The sequence below is a fragment of the Piliocolobus tephrosceles genome, chromosome 8 (genome assembly GCF_002776525.5).
Source record: "Piliocolobus tephrosceles isolate RC106 chromosome 8, ASM277652v3, whole genome shotgun sequence".
Lineage (NCBI taxonomy): Eukaryota > Metazoa > Chordata > Mammalia > Primates > Cercopithecidae > Piliocolobus > Piliocolobus tephrosceles.
Genome location: NC_045441.1, coordinates 140,188,049 through 140,209,386, shown reverse-complemented (window position 1 = coordinate 140,209,386; position 21,338 = coordinate 140,188,049). Strand labels below are relative to the sequence as shown.

General features: G+C 51.8%; 1 protein-coding gene across 2 annotated transcripts in view; it reads left to right on the top strand.

Moving 5' to 3' along the window:
- Positions 1–21,338, top strand: part of PRKAG2 (protein kinase AMP-activated non-catalytic subunit gamma 2) — a 321,791-nt gene that overhangs the window by 72,784 nt on the left and 227,669 nt on the right. For both annotated transcript variants that reach the window (XM_031936094.1, XM_031936093.1), the window contains exons 2-3: positions 14,446–14,517; positions 19,475–19,754. In XM_031936094.1, coding sequence (XP_031791954.1) covers positions 14,446–14,517; positions 19,475–19,754 — 352 coding nt within the window. The remainder of the gene's footprint in view (positions 1–14,445; positions 14,518–19,474; positions 19,755–21,338) is intronic.

Here is a 21,338-nt window from a genome sequence, read left to right as displayed (position 1 = left end):
GCCATCAGAGAAATGCAAATCAAAACCACAATGAGATACCATCTCACACCAGTTAGAATGGCAATCATTAAAAAATCAGGAAACAACAGGTGTTGGAGAGGATGTGGAGAAATAGGAACACTTTTACACTGTTGGTGGGATTGTAAACTAGTTCAACCATTATGGAAAACAGTATGGCGATTCCTCAAGGATCTAGAACTAGATGTACCATATGACCCAGCCATCCCACTACTGGGTATATACCCAAAGGATTATAAATTATGCTACTACAAAGACACATGCACACGTATGTTTATTGCGGCACTATTCACAATAGCAAAGACTTGGAATCAACCCAAATGTCCATCAGTGACAGACTGGATTAAGAAAATGTGGCACATATACACCATGGAATACTATGCAGCCATAAAAACGGATGAGTTTGCATCCTTTGTAGGGACATGGATGCAGCTGGAAACCATCATTCTTAGCAAACTATCACAAGAAGAGAAAACCAAACACCGCATGTTCTCACTCATAGGTGGGAACTGAACAATGAGCTCACTTGTTTTTTTTTTTGGTCGTGTTGCGTTTGTGTGTAGGGGTGGGGGGTTGGGGAGGGGGGAGGGATTGCATTGGGGAGTTATACCTGATATAAATGATGAATTGATGGGTGCTGACGAGTTGATGGGTGCAGCACACCAACATGGCACATGTATACATATGTAACAAACCTGCACGTTATGCACATGTACCCTAGAACTTAAAGTATAATAAAAAAAAAAAAAAAAAAGAAATCTATATCCAGGCCTGCCTCGCTGAGAGGGGAGAGGTTCAATTTATCTGTTTAAACAAGAGTTAAACTTATAAAAAGACCAAAAAGCAAAATTGTAAAAGAGCTAGCAGCGTGGCTGTTTCGAGTGTTGTCAGCCCGTCTGTGAGGGATTCTGGCTGGTGTGAGGTTCTGGAGGGGCGGCATACCTGCCAAGCGTCTTCACATCCCACCTGGGAGCTGCCTGCAGAGTGGCCCTGGTGATGTGGCCTGGAATGGGGAGTGGCAGACACCTTCTCCCGGCCTGGCTGGTCTCCACGCATCTGCTGCTGGCTAGATGCTGGCCGGCAGCACCTGGAGCCCCTCCGTGCAGTGTCCACGCCCGTCAGTCTGGAGGACATGACAGGTTCCATGGCTCCTGGGAAGTTCCTGGAGCAGCTGCTGCCTGCATGGCTGAGATCACAGGCTGAAGGGTTCTGGGGAAGTAACAGATTCACACACGGTGAATGACACCAGAAAGGGATTTGGAGCGCGGGCTTTGTCCTGTCGCTGGAGACAAGATGCAAGAGTGCCCACAGATCCCAAGTCAGAGCATGGCTTTGTAGAATTATAACATTTGCTACGTGCCCAGTATAGCCACGCCCATGTGAGGGATGGCAAGCCCATCGCAATCTTGTAAGAGTTGCTGTTATTGGCTTATGTAGTGGAAACATAAACTAGAAAGTCAGAAGCAGCTAGAAGAGCATGACGTAATCAAAAGAGACCTTGGTTAGAAGTTGCAAGACCAGGATTTGGTTCTGGCTGAGTCACGGCTCTACCATGTGGTTTTGAGCAACTTGCTTGAATCTCTGGACATCTGTTACCCCACCTGTAACACAAGGGCCTTGGAGAATTTCTGAGACCACTTCCATCCTAACACCCCGTGACTGCCCAGTTCTCTGGGTTTAGGTGCTAGAGATGAGGGCATCCGCAGCAGGCCTGGGCCAGTTGGGAACAGGCACCGCTCGGCAGGTGGCTGGGGCGGATGGTTGTCCCCAAAGGTATAATTGCTATTCTGGATCTGAGATGGCCTGGGGACAAGGCCAAGCTGCCCTGCAGGTCAAAGGGCCAGGGCAGGAGCAGATGCGGGGGGTGAGAGGTGAGGAGGGAGGGAATCACCACATCCTTGTGGTAATAAAGAGATGTGATGTTCTGTGTTCTTAACTCCATGCGTATTTCTGGGCACAAAATATGGAGAGGGGTGAGAGGGCTTCAGCCAGGAGAGGAGGACAGATGGTACCCATTGTTCCACACTTCTGGTGACACCTTGGGGACAGAAGGTCCGCTCCTCTCTGTTCCCTGAAATCTACCTGCACAATTTCAAAGCTCATCTAACACAGGATTTTTCAGACTTTCACCCACAACACAATAGGAAGTACATTTTATTCCGGCCCCGTACAGCGGCTCATGCCTGTAATCCCAGCACTCTGGGAGGCCAAGGCGGGTATATCCCTTGAGCCCAGGAGTTCAAGACCAGCCTGGACAACATGGGAAAACTCCATCTCTACTAAAAATAGAAAAATGAGCCGGGCATGGTAGTGCACACCCGTAATCCCAGCTACTTGGGTGGTTGAGGCATGAGAATTGCTTGAACCTGGGAGGCGGAGGTTGAAGTGAGCCAAGATTGCGCTACTACACTCCAGCCTGGGTGACAGAGTGAGACTCTATCTCAACAAACAAACAGGCCGGGTGCGGTGGCTCACGCCTCTAATCCCAACACTTTGGGAGGCCAAGGTAGGTGGATTATGAGGTCAGGAATTTGAGACCAGCCTGGCCAACATGGTGAAACCCCATCTCTACTAAAAAATACAAAAATTAGCCAGGCATAGTGGTGCACACCTGTAATCTCAGCTACTCAGGAGGCTGAGGCAGGAGAATCGCTTGAACCCAGGAGACGGAGGTTGCGGTGAGCTGAGATCGCGCCACTGCACTCCAGCCTGGGCGACAGAGTAAGACTCTGTCTCGGGGAAAAAAACAAACAAAAGGTACATTTTATTCTATGTGTGTGTGAATCATTGAGACACAGGCTTCATGCAACCACGAGATGCATTCTTATTGTAATTCAGTTTTTGGTGGTTGTGCAATCCACTAAATTGATTTCATAATCCACTAACAAGTTGGGACTGTCAGTGTGAAGAGCTGTGGCCAGATGCTTCGGGAGTGGCCGGCTCACCCCGGGATGGAAGTGAGGAGACACATGAAAGGTCCTCTATTCAGCACGCTCAGTGTGGGAAGCCCTGGCTTGCTTTTTAAGTCCGTGGTATTTCCTCCTTCCTCTGAACTCCCTGTACCTTTTTATCTTTTGATCTATAATGTGCCTGGCACAGAGCAGGTGGGTGAAACAAGACGGAGTGGAAGGAATCCTTGGGTATCCATAGAAAGTGTTGGGGAAGAATATTTTGATATATGGCTCTGTAAATATGGACAGTTGAGATTCTGAAAGCACTGACGTGGAAGCCTTTGCAGGCCTCAGCTCTGGGCCGAATCCCAAAGCCACATCTTGGGTAGCTGTTTGGGAGCAGAAATGAGGTCCCTGAGCCCTCATTCAGAGGTGTCCTCTCTCACACAAGGTCCTCCTACGTAGAGGAGGGTGTGTCTCCGAGCCAGCCAGCAACTCTGTGACCTTACAAAAATGTCCCCGGGGTGCCCAATTTTATTGTCGTTCACGGTGTCCCTCCTGCAGTTTGTCTTCAAGCATTAACCAAAACAGCTGGATGTGTACCCAGCGGGGAGCACCAGGCAGCAGTAGGGGGTGGGGGGTGGCAGGAAGCTGACTGTGGGGGAAGCCTCAGATCTGACCAGGGCCATTTGGGCCTATGCGGCAGAGGTCAGGCCGGGGCCATCTCACTTTCACCTCGTGGCTGGTTTTTTCCTCTCTGAAGTCTGGGCGGCCGATGACTGGAGGGTGTGGCTGCAGCTGGCGGCCGGGCAGGGTGTGGGGCCTCGGGGCCTCTCCCTTGAGTCCTTAGTGCCCACGGAGTGCTCGATGCTGGTATTAGCTGGTGGTTTGGCATTTTATTTGTGAGCCAATAAAACCTTCCCAGAACCGCAGAGCTGGCCTCTTCACACCCTGTCTTAATAGCATCGTAATGTCAGAGCTGAAGACAGCCCTAGAAGTGAAGGGCTGTCCCTCCGTACAGGGGCTGGAGGTGGCGCATGAGGACACCATTCCCTTATCCCCAGGTCTTGGTGTTTACTGGCCCCTGGGCCATCCTCAGTCATTTACGCCCCAGCTTATGACCACTCTCCCAGTGTCAGCTCTGCAAGGGGGAAGGACAGAGGCTCATGGAATCCAGCCCCGGGAGGAGCCGGTGACTCAGGGGTGAATGAGACGCGGTCCTTGCCGAACTCCAACTGGGTGTGGAAGGAGACAGGCCCTCAGTGACAGGGCGACAAGATGCCATGACAGACACTTGCGTGACTGTTACCCAGCTTGCAAAGGCAAGAGGATTGCCCCACTCTGCTGCCAAGGCTCAGAGATGAGGCTAGAAGGCGATCGTGGTGCTTTTCTAAACCTGTGATTGCCCTTCACGTACCGTGAATGTTCTCTGACAGTCAAAGGAGGGCATTTGGCTATTTCCTGTTGTTCTCCAAGCACTGCCAGGATGATGGCCCTTCACATCGGTCTTTGTCCTGTCATCCAGCTGGGGCCATTGGCTGTCTCACTGGAGCCTGGGCAAAGTGAAGGCTCCATAGTGTGGATAGGGAGCCATAGTGTGGACGGAGAGCCCAGCTGATGACTGAGTGGACCCCATCCATCTACGCAGGGAAGGCTGAGAGCTTCCAAACAGTGGCCTGCTTTTACCCTGGACTCTCCCCATGTCTGTCCCCAGCAGCTGGGGTAAGGAGGCCTGGGGCTCTGTGTTAGGCGGGGTCTTCCAGAGAAAGAGAACCAAGAGGAGAGATCCAACCATATAGATCTCCTATTTTTCTTAATATACATATATTATATGTATATAATTACATATATCTTAAGAAAAACATGTATATTGAGATATAATCACATATTAACTACATATAATGTATATAACATGATTAATATATACATATTATTGTGTGTGTGTGTATATATATATATATGTATATATGAGATTAGTTTGAAGGAATTGGCTCATGTGTTGATTGGAACTGAAAAGTCCCAAATCCACTGGGCAGACGGACTAGAAGCTCAGGCGGTCGATGCTACAGTCATGAAGCAGAATTTCCCGTTCTGGAACCCTCTGTTTTCCCTCTTCAGGCCTGCTGCGGATTGGGGGAGAACCACCCACATCATTCAGCATGATCTGCTTCACTTCGGGTCACTGATTGTAGATATTAACCACGTCTGCAGATACGCCCACGGCAGCCACCTGACTGGTGTTTGATTGAATCAGTGGGTGCTATGGCCTCGCCAGGCTGATACATCAAATTAGCCGTTACCAACTCCACGATGGGATGTGGTCAGTGGAGCCCAGCGCTCCCTGTTCCATAACATCCCCTCCCCTGTCCCCTGGCTGAGGCCTAGGGGGCTACCTGTGGAGACCACAGCTACTCCAGATGGAGGCGGCAACCTGCAGCCCAGGCCACACCCTTGGAAGGAAGCTGGGAGGCTGCCTGCTACTGGTCCTCGAGGAGACGGCTGCATGGACCATGCAAACACGCCCCCACACCTGCATGTCCTGGGGCCTCCTGGGTACTTGCCTCCTTCCTCGTGAACTGTGAGCTGACCCAGACTCCTGTAGCCTCCACCCAACCTGCGCCTCTGGGTAGTGCCCCTGCCCCCCACTCTCCCTCCTTCTGGGGGATCTCACACAGGCTGGAAGAAGACAAGTATGTGTGGTTAGCAGAGGCTGGGCTCAACCTGGCCTGGGAGCAGCTGCCTGTAAGAGCCTGCCCTGGGGCCCTGAACTAGGAAGGGGCTCTCAAGAATCCCACAGCACAAGCCCTGAGGTCAGGACTGTTAGGATGGCCACCCCCAGCTGGTCAGAAGAGGCACTGCTGGCCCCTGCAAAGCATCCTCCACCACGATGTGAGGAGGCCAGTGGGGTCCCTCCAAGCTTCCATGGAGCTCTGGTCAAGTAAAGGCTGCCCGGGGTGGGCAAGGAAAACCTCGGCTGCCCTTTGCACAAGGAGAGAGCCGGAGACTCCGGCAGCAGCCACGCTGTGATCCTCTTTAGAACTGCCGTGCACAAGTGATGAATCACCTTGGCTTTCACCTTGGGAAAGGGATAAATTCAGCTCTCTAGTTGTAAGGGGGCAGCCAGTGTCTTTGCAGAGGCCTCTGAAACCCGATCTCAGGCCTTGGTTGAGTGTGAGCAACTGCCCTGGCTTCCGCGGGGAGCCACACGAGGGGCCTGGATGCCCCGGTGATGATGCCTTTGTCGCTCCCCACGGCCTTCATCATCAGGCCCCAGTGTGCCCTCGGCCAGCGGCCCTTGCCATCCCCAGTGCCACGGGGGCTCACACTGCGGGAACGGCCTTTGATCACATCCTCTGGTCTGGTTTCCCACCAGCCCATGATAAGAAGGATGATGGCTTATTTTATACACTGGAAAGTGGAGGCTCCTGGATTTTCAAGGGCGCACTCCATGTAAGACGTGAATGCAGAACTACGGGGAGGATCGAGGACTCCTGGGCACTCCGGGCCAGGGATTCTGCAGCTATTTGGTTTTGAGCAGAAGTTGTTTCATGTCTGGTGCTGATATGGAGCTAGGGAAGCCCCAGGGGGCCTCGGGCCAGATGAGGAACTGGGAATACGGTGGAGCAGGGGACTTACTCAAAGCCAGGGGAGGCTCAGGTTGCCAGACCGGGGTCTTTGGCCCTGGGGGGCGGGGAGGGGGAGCCCCGAGGCGGCTGTGGGAACCAGGACCACCAGGTGAAGGAGCTGGGGAGGAAGGGTGGCCGCAGGAGTGAAAAACAGCTGGATTTTTCTTTTGACATCAGGAAGTTGCTTAGGCTGCACTGAGAAACTGCTGTGTCCTCTGTGGAAAGTAAATGGCTCTGGAAGTTCTCGGAGAGTGGAGCTTAGGCCTTCCCGGATTTGGCCACTGTCCCTCCCCTGCGGCCTGGTTCCAGGGATTCAATATTTGTTCCTTATTTTTCTGAGACTGGTTATATAACATGAATGTTTTTCAAAGGCTCCAGTTGACCTGGCTCTGGTCACCTCCTGCCGCCCATCAGTACCAAGAATTGCCCGTTTGGTGGTTTTGGGGATTGCGCAAGGCCGGCCTGTCCAGAGACACCTCCCCTGTGCCTCCCAGCAGAGGGGCCTGCCAAGGCCATCACCACTTGTGGTGAGCTCCAGGCCACAGTCACCACTCAGCCATGGTCAGAGCCTATGGGCCACTCCCCGGGCAGTGACTGAGGGCAGGCAAGGTGGACAGGACAGGGTCCAGGTGGGAACTGCGGGCCTCGGGCCTGTAGCTGGAGATGCCACACGCAGCTGTCCCGGGGTCACTAAGCATCTGATAGAACCCACCCAGCACTCGATCCCACAGCCCAGGCCCTTAGGATTGAGGGAGCTGAACAATCAGTTAAGAAACCTTAAGGGTTACGTTTCTTTCCTAAGAAGCGTATCAAGACACATGTGAAGATGGAAAGGCAGAAATGCCGCTGGGTCCTGGCCCTTCACCTAGATAGCGTTGTGAAGGCTGCGGAGGAAGCTCCTTCCTTCCCCTGCAGTGCAGGCCCCAAGACTCCACCCGAAGGCCCTGTAGCTCTGAGAGCAGTGGAGAGTCTTTGGTCATTTGAGAGTAGGAGGACATTATTTTGATGATGAAGATAGGAGATGAGAATGTGCATCTTATTCTGAATCTAATGGGGTTCCTTTACAATGTTCCCGATCTCACCTATTGTTGTCCAGTTCAGCGGGTAAAAACAGAGAACGTGTGAGCTAAAAGGCGTCTTCACAGGTTCTCTAGTTCAACCCCCTCATTTGACAGATGAAAAGCTGAAGTCCAGACATGCCCAAGATGCCCCAGATCGCAGATCACAGAGCTGGGGCTCCGGCTCAGCCCTCGGCTCCCTCCCCGCTGCAGGCTGTGTTCTCGCGGGCGTGAGGGACACGGGGGCTTGAATATGCCAGGCAGGGGCCCTGGCCTCGGCGGACGCACGGCCCAGCAGCTCCAGATGGTGCTCTCTGTGCTGGGGTCGGCTCAGCAGGAGCGGAGAATGCAAACCATGCTCGATGTGTTGCTTCCTCGGTCGGAATCAAACAGGAATGTTGTATCATGATCCTGATATTTTAAACCTCAAGTTTACCCTGAGGTGGGGGCCGTTGTGGGCCCCTGCCACTGGCAGCCTTTCTATTTGTCCTGTATTTGCACTCTTGTCTGTCTTCTTTCTGGGGTATCCCAGCTGCATCAACAAACGAGTTCTGTAAGACAAAACATCAGAAACGCCGGAAGGTCGGAACTGCATCTGATCAATACACACTTAGCACCTGCTGTCAGGGCTAAGATGTGAGTAAAACCATCCCCATCCTTCAAGAATACACAAATTAGGTGATTGCAAACGTTAGAAAGTCTATTATCCTATGGAGAAATATTGGGATAAGTAGGGGACCGGGGGCAGGAGGAACTGTATATGACTCCAAAATGTGGATAGTGCAAGAACACGAGTGATTGCATTTGGTGGTGGGACTTTTTAGACTTTCCTGTTCCTTGCAACACCAGCATGAGTTACTTTTAGTTAAGAAGAACTTGAAGAGAAAGTTAGTATGGTAAGTTGTCTGGGGAATGAATCACAGGACTATACAAATCCTTATGTATCCTTCCTTCCTTCCCCTGAGGTCGACTGTGCCAAGGATACTTGTTTTAGGAAGAAAAGCTCTCTTTTTATAGCCTCTGATACCAAATTGTTTTTCTGTTACTGGAACTGAGCCACTCCAAGGAGGTGGTGGAGTTTCATAGAAAGAGTTCTGAGCTGGGAGTAGGTGGACCTGGTTACAGGACATGCCTTCTACTGTCTGATTCTCTGGCACTGGGCGGTTAAATGACTTAACCGCCCTGACCCTCAGTATCTTCATCTGTAGTCAGGGATGATAACGCTTTTCTTTCCTACTTGTATGGGTTGCTGTAAGGACCAAATGAGGCAACAGTTGGGAGATTTCAGGACATACTAATGTCAGATTAATGATGGCTCTGTTGTTAATACCTCACTTTTTTTGTGATAGACTTTTGGGTTTTGCCTCGATTTCTAAGGTGGTGAGATGGATAAATGAGTTGCTTTTAAGGTCTGCTTACATCTCAGGAATTCTCTCAGATTTGGGGCTTTTCTCTTTGGTCCTGATGCTTTCCTGACAGGTGACTTTATCAGTCCAAATCCTGAAAATTCACTTTTTTATCTCCAGCACATGTGGTCAAAGTCTAACTGACATTTTGTGCAGCAGATGAAAATCAGAGTGCTAAAGCTGTCTCGTGGCAGAAATCAGGACTTCAGCATCTCTTGGTGCCTCAGCGTTGTCCCCTAAATACCCTCCCAGTCCTGTGAGGGCCTGAGTGGCCGGCGGACAGGAAGAGGAAGTGAAGGACTGGAATAGGAGTGGAGACCGGTAGTGGGCAAGGCGCAAAGCTCTGGCAGGAGTTTTAAATTTAGAAATCACAGGAATGGGGCAAATCCAGGAGCTTGGGCCTTCTGGCCTGTCACCTAAGAGGCCAGGTCCTAAGTATTCTACAAGCCAAGACTCTAGTTGCCATAGTTGCAGTTAGAGATTTTCCCACACCGGCCCCAAGGTGCGTGATGTTTCCTGGTGAGCTCTGGAGATGAGAGCCAAGATTAGAATACTGGGACTTGCTGGGAGGTGGGATTGGGGGTGGGGAGCCTGCCAGCAAAGCCTGCCATCTGTGCCAGGGGACTTCCCTGTCGGGCTGCATGACCAGGCAGGCACACACACCTGAGTCCAGCAGCCACGCAGCAGGCCACAATGTTGGACTTGACTTGATGCTTTCATACTCACTCTGGCTTGAGACACCTGCATGGGACCTGCGTCCGCCACTCCGGGCAGCTGCCTGGGGCCCGTGGGCAGCCTGAGCTAGCAGCAAGCCCTGCATCCTGCCCTCAGCTCTTCTACACCATTTTGACATGAGTCCCTTTGAACCTCCTCAGCCTCAGTTGTTAGAGCAGGATGCTGCTTAGGGTTGTATGAGGAGTCAGCGAGGATTTGTGAAAAAGCTTCTGCATGAGGAAACTGCTGTTGCTGAACGAATGTTAGAGGGTAATGAGAATTTGAAACCAGGGAGGAATGTGCTCATTAAAATGGGCGATAAGAGACCCACCCTGGTCCCTCGTCACTTCCTAGTGAATTGCAACTGCGTGTGGCCTGATCGTTCACTGGCCCAGTGGCACAGACTCTGTGGGCCCCATGCTTGCTGCAGGCGCAAAAGGGTGCTTGGTCGGGGAGTTAATTCAAACACGTCTGGAACCTGCTGCCTGCCGGGTACGGTACGAGGCCAAGAATATGTCTATTCGACAGGTGGGTAGATTTCCTCTTGCCAGTGATGGATTCAAAGTCTAGTTAGAGAAATAAACTGATAGATGAGGATAATACGGGGTTATGAGTCCGGTAATAAAGGTGTGTCTGAAGTACTGTGGGACACAGTCTAGAATAATAAGAGATAATTAATTCTGTCTGAGGGTGACTCTCAGCAAGAGAGTGTGTTTGAATTGGGCTTTGCAGGACACATAGGAGTTTACTTTGTGAGCCAGGATTTGGGGGCACGGGGCAGGAGGAGCAAGAGAAAGGAAAGAGAGCTCAGAGGAAGGAAAGGGCTAGGGGTGTTTGGTGAATGGCACCAGGGTGGTTCCTGCATTGCTATGGGCTGGGCTCTATGCTGGGGGCTGCGGATGGGACCCTGGAGCTGTCCCTGAGTGGCGAAGTGGGGGCAGTTCACAGGAGGGTGGATGGTAGCCACGAACAGAAGTGTCTGAGGAGTTAAGAGAACAATCCAGGGGGGATGTCCGTGGATGCATAACTGTGTTTGGAAAATGACAAACCCTCTGCCTGGGCTGTTGCTGAAAGGAGGAGACAGGAACAGAGAACATCAGAAATAAGGCTGCAGAGGTCAGCTCATCTGTGGGGCTTGGGTTGCAGTCTGCAGGGCTGGCTGGGAGCTCCTGACTGTGTCTGAGACTCCTGAGACTCCTCCATGGGAGGCACACGGCTCTCCATCTGGGCTGTGGTGGAATTTCCAAATGCCCTCGCTGTACCGAGGCCAGTGCACACTCCCCACGCTCCCCAGGTGATCTCAATGTGCAGGGCTGAGAACTTTGGAGATGAACACCACCAGAAAGGCTGAGTCTGGAATCTGCACACCTGAGATCTCACCGGCATGTCTCAGTCAGTCAGGCCTGGAAGCCATTGCTGAGGTGACGGTAGAGTCTAAGGCTGGGGCCTTAGCAGGGGACTGACGTGATGGGGCTCACCCTTTCAGGGGTCGCTCTTTAAGCAGAGATTTGGAGCACAGATCCAAATGGGTAAGGCTGAACAATTCGGACAATAATTAGGTGGCCCAAGAGGGAACTGGGTGAGAGTGGGTATAGGCCTGGACCCCCGGGCAAGGACGTGGAGAGAAGGGAGTGGGTTAAAAAAAAAAAAAAAAAGGTTAAGTACACAGAACACTACAGAAGGAAATGAAAGAACACAAATAGATGAAAACACATCCTATGTGCATGGATTGGGAGACAATATTGTTAAGAGATCAAGACTACCCAAAGTAGTCTACAGATTCAGTGCAATCCCTATCAATTTTCCCAAAAATAGAATAATTAGTCTATCCTAAAATTCACGTGGAATCTTAAGGGACCCTAAATAGGCAAAATAATCTTGAAAAAAAGAACAAAGTTGGAATTCTCACATTTTCCAATTTTAAACTTACTGTAAAGCCGCAATAATCAAAACAGTGTGATACTACCAAAAAAACAGGCACGTAGACCAATGGAATGGAATGGAGAGCCCAGAAATAAACCCTCAGAGATATAGTCAAATGACTTTCCATAGTCACGCCAAGACTATTCAATGGGGAAAGGACCATCTTTTCAACAAGTAGTGCCAAGAAAACTGGAGATCTACATGCAAAAGAATGAAATTGGACCCTTATGTTTATACCATATACAAAAATTTACATAGATCAAAGATCTAAATATAAGAGCTAAAACCATAAAATATAAAACTCTTAGAAGAAAACATAGGAGAAAATCTTCATGACACTGAATTTGGCAGTGATTTCTTGAATACAACACCGAAAGCACAGGCAACAAAAGGAAAATTAGATAAATCAAAGACTTCTGTACATCAAAGGACACAGTCAGCAGAGTAAAACAGCAACCCACAGAATGGGGGAAAATATTTGTAAGTCATGTGTCTGACAAGGGGTTAATAACCAGAATATATAAAGAATTCCTGGCTGGGCGTGGTGGCTCAAGCCTGTAATCCCAGCACCTTGGGAGGCCGAGGTGGGTGGATCACGAGGTCAGGAGATCAAGACCATCCTGGCTAACATGGTGAAACCCCGTCTCTACTAAAAATACAAAAAACTAGCCGGGCGAGATGGCGGGCGCCTGTAGTCCCAGCTATTCGGAGGCTGAGGCGGGAGAATGACGTGAACCCGGGAGGTGAAGCTTGCAGTGAGCCGAGATCGCGCCACTGCACTCCAGCCTGGGCGACATAGCGAGACTCCGTCTCAAAAAAAAAAAAAAAAAGAATTCCTACAAGTCAACCAAAATCAACCCAATTAAAAAATGGGCAAAGAAGTTGAATAGACATTTCTCCAAACAAGACAGACAAATGGCCTGAATAGACGTTTCTCCAAAGATGATATACAAATGGCCAATAAGCAGATGAAAAGATGTTCAACATCACTAGTTATCCAAGAAATGCAAATCAAAACCATAATGAGATATGAACTCACACCCACTTAAGATGGCTATCAGGAAACAAAGACCAAAGATAACAAGTGTTGGTGAGGGTGTGGAGAAATTGAAACCCTGTGTACTGTGGGTGGGAAAGTAAAATGGGGTAGCTGCTGCAGAAAACAGTTTAGTGGCTCCTCAAAAAATTGACAGTAGGATGACCTGATGTCCAGCAGTTTCACTTCTGGGGATAAATGAAAAGAATTGAAAGCAAGGTCCTGAAGAGATATTTTTACACCTGTTATATTGGTTTGCTAGGCTGCCATAGCAAAGCACTACAGATAGGTGGGGTGGCTTAAACAACAGAAATGTGTTTTCTCATGATTCTGGAGGCTAGAAGTCTAAGATCAAAGTGTCGGCAGGGTTGGTTTTTCTGGGGCCCATCTCTTTGAGTTGGTGGCTGTCTTCTCCCTGTGTTTCCATGTGTGGTCTCTGTCTTGTGCCTGTGTCCTAATCTCTTCCTGGAAGGACACTAGTCATATTGGACTAGGACCCACCTTAATGACCTCATTTTAAATTAATTGCCTCTTTAAAGACCTTATCTCCAAATACAGTCACATTCTGAGGTCCTGGGGATCAGGACTTCAACATATGGAGTTTTTTGGTGGGAAGGGAGACACTAATCCATACCATAGTACTCATACTCATAGCAGCATTATTCACAATAGAAAAAAGGTAGAAGCAACCCAAATGTCCATCAACTGATGAATGCATAAGCAGAATGTGGTCTACTCATACAATGGAACATTATTCAGCCTTCGAAAGGAAGGGAGCTGTGGCACACACTACCACGTGGAGGAGCCTTGAAGACGCTATGCTAAGTGGAATCAGACAGTCACAAAAGGACATATACTGTCTGATTCTACTTATATGAGGTACCTACAGTGGTCAGATTCAAACACATAGGAAGTATCTCTTTGCACTGGGGGGAGGGGGATGGCGAGTTAATGTTTGATGGAGACAGCATTTTGGTTTGGGAAGATGGAAAGGTTCTAGAGATGATGGTGGTGACGACTGCGCAGCAATGTGAATGTTCTTCCTGCCACCAAACCGCACGCTTAAAATGATTGAGATGGCAAATATTATGTGTATTTTACCACAACTAAAAACTTTAAAATAAAAAAGAAAGGTTAGGGATGCAGGTCTGCTCGATTTGAGGATGACTGGGTGGGTTTCTGCCTGGTGTGGAGGTGTTCACAAGGCAAGATTCAAGAGGAAGAAGGGGCAGGGCTGTTTCAGACACAATGAGTGTGTGGTGAGCTACTTTCCCCCAATCTGTTTTAGACTCTGTTTTGGCCACGATGTCATTAGACTCTGCTGTTTTGCCTCAGCCGCCACCCCAGTGTCACCCTCCCTATCCCTGTCCCATCATCTTCCCAGGCAGACACATGGCCCTGGACCCATGTTCCGTGCTGTGGGGTAAAATCATGTCCATCAGCAGAACAGTCTGAGACGGGGCTCTCCTCCCTCCACCCTTTCTGCCTCCCTGCCTGTCTCCTTTAGTCCCAGCCGTTTCTTCTTTCTTCCTTCCCTGGGGTGATGGGAGGTCATGGCTGCTACTGGAAGTTTGACTGCACATTCTGGAAGCAAATGTGCGTGGCGGTCAGGGGCTTTGGGGGCTGGGTGTGGCTAACACATCCACGTCCCTTATTCATGGTGGATTTGGAGGATAAGGACTCGGGAAGGTGGAGGTGACACCCACAGAGTTCCGTGCAGCCCCTGGGTCCGAGGGCCACTGTCACTGACCATGTGCTCTCTGTCCACCCTAGGACCTGAGCTCCTTCGCCATGCCGCTCCTGGACGGAGACCTGGAGGGTTCCGGAAAGCATTCCTCTCGAAAGGTAAGGCCTCCTTTCCGGAAGTTGCTCACAGCTCACTTGAGGTGCCACGGAGGCAGGCAGAGCCTGAGACCACTTCCACCTGTGTGTTCACCCACACGCCCACCTGCATGCCTGCTTGCATGCCTGGCCGTAGCTGAGCCCATCCTGGGACAGCTCACCTACCATGGCCAAGCCTGGCGTATCAGCCAGGCTGTCCAACTGGAGAGCCTCCTGGGCTTCACTCCTTTTTCTTCTCCTCGCGTGGCACTGACTGTGGCCTACTAGACCCCTCGAATGTGGGCAGAGGCAGTGGAGGAAGATGAGCAATGAACTAAGCCCGGTGGAAGGTATCGGTTCCTGCAGACCATCTGTGGTCTTTGGGCTGAACTCAACTGGCAGGACTTTGCCCTGCTGTCCACCAGCACCACTCCCAGTGCTGGGCTCTCTCCTTCCACCTCGTGTTGCACCCTCTCCACACGCCTTTTTCTCTCCTTCCACTTTTCCTTTCCTCTCTTTAGCTCCTCGCTGTCCCTCCCCTACTGGTGAATTTCCCTCCCATTAGGAAACTAGTGTCTCAAGGAGGCTGTTGACTGTGTAGGGTCAGGTGGCCAAGAAAGAGTGTGGGGTGGGGTGGGGGGCCCTGGAGAGGGAGGCACAGCATCAGGTGAGGGTCACGGTGGCCATGGCAGGGCACAGAGGTCCAGGCTTCTTGCAGGTTTCTCCTGCAGCCAGGAAGTAAGGGTGGGCGGAGGCCTGGTAGGGGACATGTTTCCTGGCATTCTGCCACCCACAGACCCCTCCGGCAGGTGACAGCGGACAGAGCTAGTGATCTGGGGGCAGCGTGCAGGGTCTAGGCATGGGTTCTGGGGGCCGGCCAGCCTGGGATGAGGGCAGGAGTTCCCATGCTGGAAAAAGCAAATCTCCTCTTTAATCATTTGAATTACACACAACTGAATCAAATTGGTGTTGGCCTGTAGGGCTGCATTGGTGCCAGTGCCCTCCCTGCCCTGTCCTCAACAAGCAACCTTATTAGCAGCTCTTGTGGCCCATCCAGCAAAGACTGACAGGGAATGGCCTTGAGCTTCTGGGCCAGCAGAGAGTGGAGTGGCAGGAAGGGGCCACCAAGCCCAAGCCCCGTGCAAGGCTGCAGGACCGGCCCCACAGGCGCTGGGTCATCTTCCTCCTGTTTGACTCTGCAGAACCCTGCTTTCCAGTGAAAACCTTGCATAGAATATCTGAGATTGCGGAAGAGACATACAGGCCATAGCCTGGCCCTGGCCCCAGCTTCCTCTCCAGCAGCTTCATGACAAATGGCCCCATAGGCAGAGCTCTGCTCCGCAGACGCCTGAGTGCCTGCTCTCCATTAGCTCTGTGGAGCCAGGCACACACTTGGGAGTCTCGTCAATACCCGGGGAATCATCCGATTGCATTCACCAACATGTCATTTAGCTATAGCTTGCCCAAGAGCAAGGGCTGAGGCCCTGTCCCTGGTGGCTTCAGCCGGCGCCTGTTATCTGCACCGCCACACAGCTCACCCCAGCAGGCCTGTCCCTCCGCCTGGCTTTCCCACTGTCTGGGAGTGTGAGCTGGCCCCCGAGGCTCCTGGTGAGAGGGGTCAGGCAGGGCCCAGCATCCACCATGCTTCGGCTATTTTCCAGGGACAGGACTAGCAGGGCTGCTTCCTAGGGCTCCCTCCTCAGCCCTGATCACTGGGCACCTGACTCCACTGGTCTGGATTCAGAATACAGAATGGAACCCCATTCAGGATAATCCTGGGGTCCCCCTTGCCCATCATATGTGGTTAAACTGGCCTTTTGTGACAGGTTCTCCAGGGGCTCATGGCTCAACTTCCCCCATGACCCCCATCCTCATGGTGGCCCAAGTGAATGGCCCTCTGTCTCTGCGCTTCACACCCCTTCTCCTCTGTCTCTGCGCACTGGACGCCTCCCCGGCCCTGTCATCGCCTCTGTGAAGCCCAGCTAGCTGTCAGGGCCTCCTCCGCGTTGGGGCCTCTGTTGAGGGGCAGGTTTAAGCTCTGGGCCCTTTATCCATCTGCATGGTGCTTATGGTGCTTCGGCCTTGCGGGCACTCTGCAGGCTCTCCTGGGGCCCTGCTCCCCTGTGTGTCTCAGTTTCCCTGTAGGACTGGACGTTTGCATTGTCTCGGCCCTCTGCCCCAGCTCCCCAGCAAGCTCGCTCTGCGGTACACAGAGCACATCCATGCACCAAGTCCGGGCTCACCTTTCCAGCAGCTCCAAAATCCCGCCCTTCCCTCTGGTCCTCCCATGTGACCTCGGCTCCTCTTCTGGTTCGTACCTTCCAGGCTGCTGTCATGATTGTCACAGCCCTGGGAACGAAGCTTAGAGAACCAAGTCGTTGTCCACATTGCGGGAAACTGAGCTGTGACCAAACCTGGGCCTCCGCCCAGGACCAGCTTGTTGTATCACCTTGTGACAGGACCACCCTGGTGCCTGTGTGTGTTGTTCCTACTGGCTTCTCTCAGCCCCCACCCCACCCTAGACCTGCACACACAGCACTCACCTCTTGAAGAAGAACCTTTTTTTTTTTTTTTGAGACAAGGTCTTGCTCTGTACCCAGGCTGGCTGGTGTGCAGTGGTGTCACCTTGCTCACTGCAACCTCCACCTCCACCTCCTGGGCTCAAGTGATCCTCCCACCTGAGCCGCCTGAGTAGCTGGGACTACAGGCCACCACACCTGGCTAATTTTTGTATTTTTTGTAGAGACAGGGTTTTGCCATGTTGCCCGGGCTGGTCTCGAACTCCTGAGTTGAGGTGATCCACCCACCTCGGCCTCGGAAAGTGCTGGGATTACAGGTGTGAGCCGCCACCCCCCGCCTGAAGAATCTCTTGTTTGTAAATTTATTCTCAGGATTTGTCCTGATTCCCATAGTTATTTCACTATTCCCATAGGTGGAATAGTGGCTAAATGGAATATTCTATAAATAGAGAATCTAAATGCTTTTCATATTAAACGGTCACAAAAAAGATCAGCTGGGCGTGGTGGTGACACCTGTAATCCCAGCTACTCAGGAGGCTGAGGCAGGAGGATTGCTTGAGCCCGGGAGGTGGAGGTTGCAGTGAGCTGAGATTGAGCCACTGCACTGCAGCCTGAGCCACAGAGGGAGACCCTCTCTCAAAAACAAAACAAAACAAAACAAAAAAGAACTACACAAAAAAATAAAAATTCAAACTTCCTTATAGCCAGGAGAGTTTGAGTTACAAGGTCCTACAGAACCACACTCTTCTTCCTGCCAGGCCCACTCACGAAGGTGTCCGCGCCAGACCGAGCCCTGCACCTCCACGTGGCGGCGCCGGCTCTTTCTGCTGGAGAGGCCACGCGGGGAGGCTGTGCTGCGCAGGTCCACGCCACGTGCATCCTGGCCTCCCGGGGCCGCAGGCTCGGGGCTTGGGCCGCCCTCTAGTGGCGGAAGAACGTCCCCAGGCTGCCGTGCGGACAGCGCACCCCAAAGTGGGACAGAGAGACCCCGAAGTGGCACCGAGGCTGCCTGTGGGGTGTCCTATGCTCCGTTTTCAGCGCAGCCGCCGGAACGCAGCATTTCCCACGTCTGCTCTGGTCCTGGCACCCTGTGAGCCCTGCGGACGAGTTACTCGCCCTTCTTGCTTCTGAACTGGGTCATCTCTGAGGTCCTTTCCACACCGTGTAGCTTGCAAGTTTCCCAAGTGGTAGGGCAAGAGCTGTTTACCACGCCCGTGTGCTTCCTGGCCTCACGTGGCTTCATCTGACGTTTAAGCAGCCCTCGAGGTGAAGGCATGACCATCTTCATTTCATAGGTGAGGGAGCTGAGGCTCTGTGAGACCGAGTAACATGCCCAGGTTGGCTCAGCAGGTGGCAGAGCTGGGGCCAAGTACAGGCACCCAGAGGGAGGGCACGAGCTCTTCCACGCACCCAGCAGGAACACGGCTGCGGGCACGTGGGATGTTTCTCAGAGTCTACTATGAGCTGTGTGCCTTGGCTTAAAGTTGTGGGGTCTGATAATTTTTTAAGCCATGACTAGAATTTTAAATCGTCAGTGAAGTGAGTCTCAGAGGTGTTGGGCTTTGTTAACTTTCTTTCTTTCTTTCTTTCTTTCTTTTTTTTTTTTTTTGAAGCAGAGTCTCGCTTTGTTGCCCAGGCTGGAGTACAATGGCGCCATCTTGGCTCACTGCAAACTCCGCCTCTCGGGTTCAAGAGATTCTCCTGCCTCAGCCTCCCAAGTAGCTGGGATTACAGGCACCCACCACCAAACCCAGCTAATTTTTTTTTTTTTTTTGTATTTTTAGTAGAGATGGATTTCACCATGTTGGCCAGACTGGTTTCAAACTCCTGACCTCAGGTGATCCACCGCCTTGGCCTCCCAGAATGCTGGGATTACAGGCGTGAGCCACTGTACCTGGCCAGCTTTGTGAACTTTTCTCCTGACTTCTGTCAGCAACCTCAGTCTTTCAAATGCTGAAGCAGCTTACAGGTGAAAAATTCGTCATCTCCTAGGACTGAGGTCCCAGGATGGAGTTCTAGGCCTGCTCTGTTCTGGAACATAGGGATCTCATAGGCAGGGAAGAGAACTGCAGTCCTGTGTGGTCAGACCTTGGACAGACGTGAGGTCTTGAGAGGTGAAGGCAGGCAGGCCCGTAATAAAGGAGGGAGATGCTCATTTTGAGCTCTACTTCTCTTCCTCCCCTCGACCTCCTGGAAGCCCCGTCTAAGGAGTGGGGCAGATTGGTTGGTGGACCTCCAGGATGTGGTGCTGCCAGCCTGTGAGGGACTGTCCTTGGGGCAGGTGCTACCTGCAGACCGTTCAGTGGCCGCCTCTGTGGAAGAGCTTAGGGCTGTTTCTCAGGGAGGGTACTATGGGGGGCCCGCGTGGTGAGAGGGGACAATGATGAGAAGTTCCATACAGGGCAGGAGGCAGCGTGCCCGGGGCGTGGAGTGACTGCATCCATTCGTCTGTTTTTCTGCAGGTGGACAGCCCCTTCGGCCCGGGCAGCCCCTCCAAAGGGTTCTTCTCCAGAGGCCCCCAGCCCCGGCCCTCCAGCCCCATGTCTGCACCTGTGAGGCCCAAGACCAGCCCTGGCTCTCCGAAAACCGTATTCCCATTCTCCTACCAGGAGTCCCCGCCGCGCTCCCCTCGACGCATGAGCTTCAGCGGGATCTTCCGCTCCTCCTCCAAAGAGTCTTCCCCCAACTCCAACCCTGCTACCTCGCCGGGAGGCATCAGGTTTTTCTCCCGCTCCAGAAAAAGTAAGACCTTGATGCTATTGTTTCAGGTGGGTGCTGGGATGCTGGGGGCCTCTTCTGCAGCCAAACATCCATGGTGGCACCGAAGCTGCCAGGTGGCTGTGAGCGGCTTAGTGCTGAGTGCCTGTGTCTGTTTCTCCCCACCGATACCCCACTAAACAAGTCTGTCTCCAGAACATCAGTTTCCACCTGTCACTTTCTTCCTATGCCAGTCTATCAAAGCATAATCCTTCTGGTCTGGCACGGTTGTTGGGTTAACTGTAAATACCCCGATACAGTACGGCTTGTATGGACAATCGGATGACACACTTGCCTCCAGCCTTCTCTGGAGACTGCAGCCATGGAGCCTCACCCGGGGCCATGAGACCAGACTGTTTTGGTCAGCCCAGTATGGCTCCCGCTCTCCGTGGTTTGGTATTTGGGGGTTTGACTACACCTGTTTCTGGCAAATCCTGACTTTTTCTGTTTGGGGCTCTGGGCAGCTAGGAGGGATTTGCTGGAGAAATGGAAGAAGGAAATGTGAGTGTTTAAGAAAGAGTTCTGTAGGCTCATGAGTGTTTGTGATCTGAGGATAAGGTATTTTCACTCGAGCGCCGTCGATGATAATGTGAAATATACCATGAACTATAAAGTTTATGGCGTTTACTTTCTCCTTTGTCTATTCTTTCCAGTTCTTTCTACTGACTTAGAACATTTGTACTGGGGAAGATAGTGACGTGGAAAACAAATTTGCCCTTGGGCAGCAAGAGGGGAATTTCAGTGTTTCTGACTTCAAACTCTTCCATCAGGCAGCGTTGGCCGTAGGATGAGAAGCCAGGTCTCTGTCAGCCCCGCTTCTTCATCCACCACCTTGGAGGCGGAGGGGTTTGTGCGTCGTATTGTGTGTGAATGGAGCAGATCTATCTCTTGGACAGATTTTGTACTTTGTCTTTCTACGTAAAACGAATGAAAGTGCTCCTGCATGTGGATTGTGTGTGTGTTCTGGGGGGCAGGTCCTGACCGTTCTCTGCACACACCCCTCAACGCTGTGGGGTTGTCACAGTTTCCTTTAAGTTTGTGCACTTTAGCCCTAGGATGCCCCTTTCTTCCCCCATCTCCCTGTATAAACATCGTCTAGAGATGAGGGCTCAAATGCTGTGCAGAGGAAGGAAATCAGGCCTGGCCTGATGGGAAAGCTGGGTGAGGGTTCCACATCACTCAGGTGGGATTTGTCGAAGAGAAGGAGGATGGGTCCACAGTTTGCCTTGTTGGGGAACTTGCGATGTTGTGCAGATCGAAAGTGCTGGAACTGGTGGATGAAAAGACAGAATTCCTGCCTTCAAGGGCTCCTAGTCAGGGGCAAGCAGGCTGTAGAAGAAAGGATGAGATTGTCTCCATGGTGAGGCCTGTGCTGAGTTAGGACAGACAGGCTTGCTGAGCAGGGCAGACAGCAGCACACGGAACCTGATGATTAAAAGGGTGCCCAAAGGAGTGCCGGAGCTCTGAGCTGGCTCCCATGGGAAGGTCTTGAAGCTCTGGCAGGAGCCATCATCCTCTGCCTCCCTCTACATTGTTCTCCTGCACAGAGCCCTCCACAGGGGTGGGAGG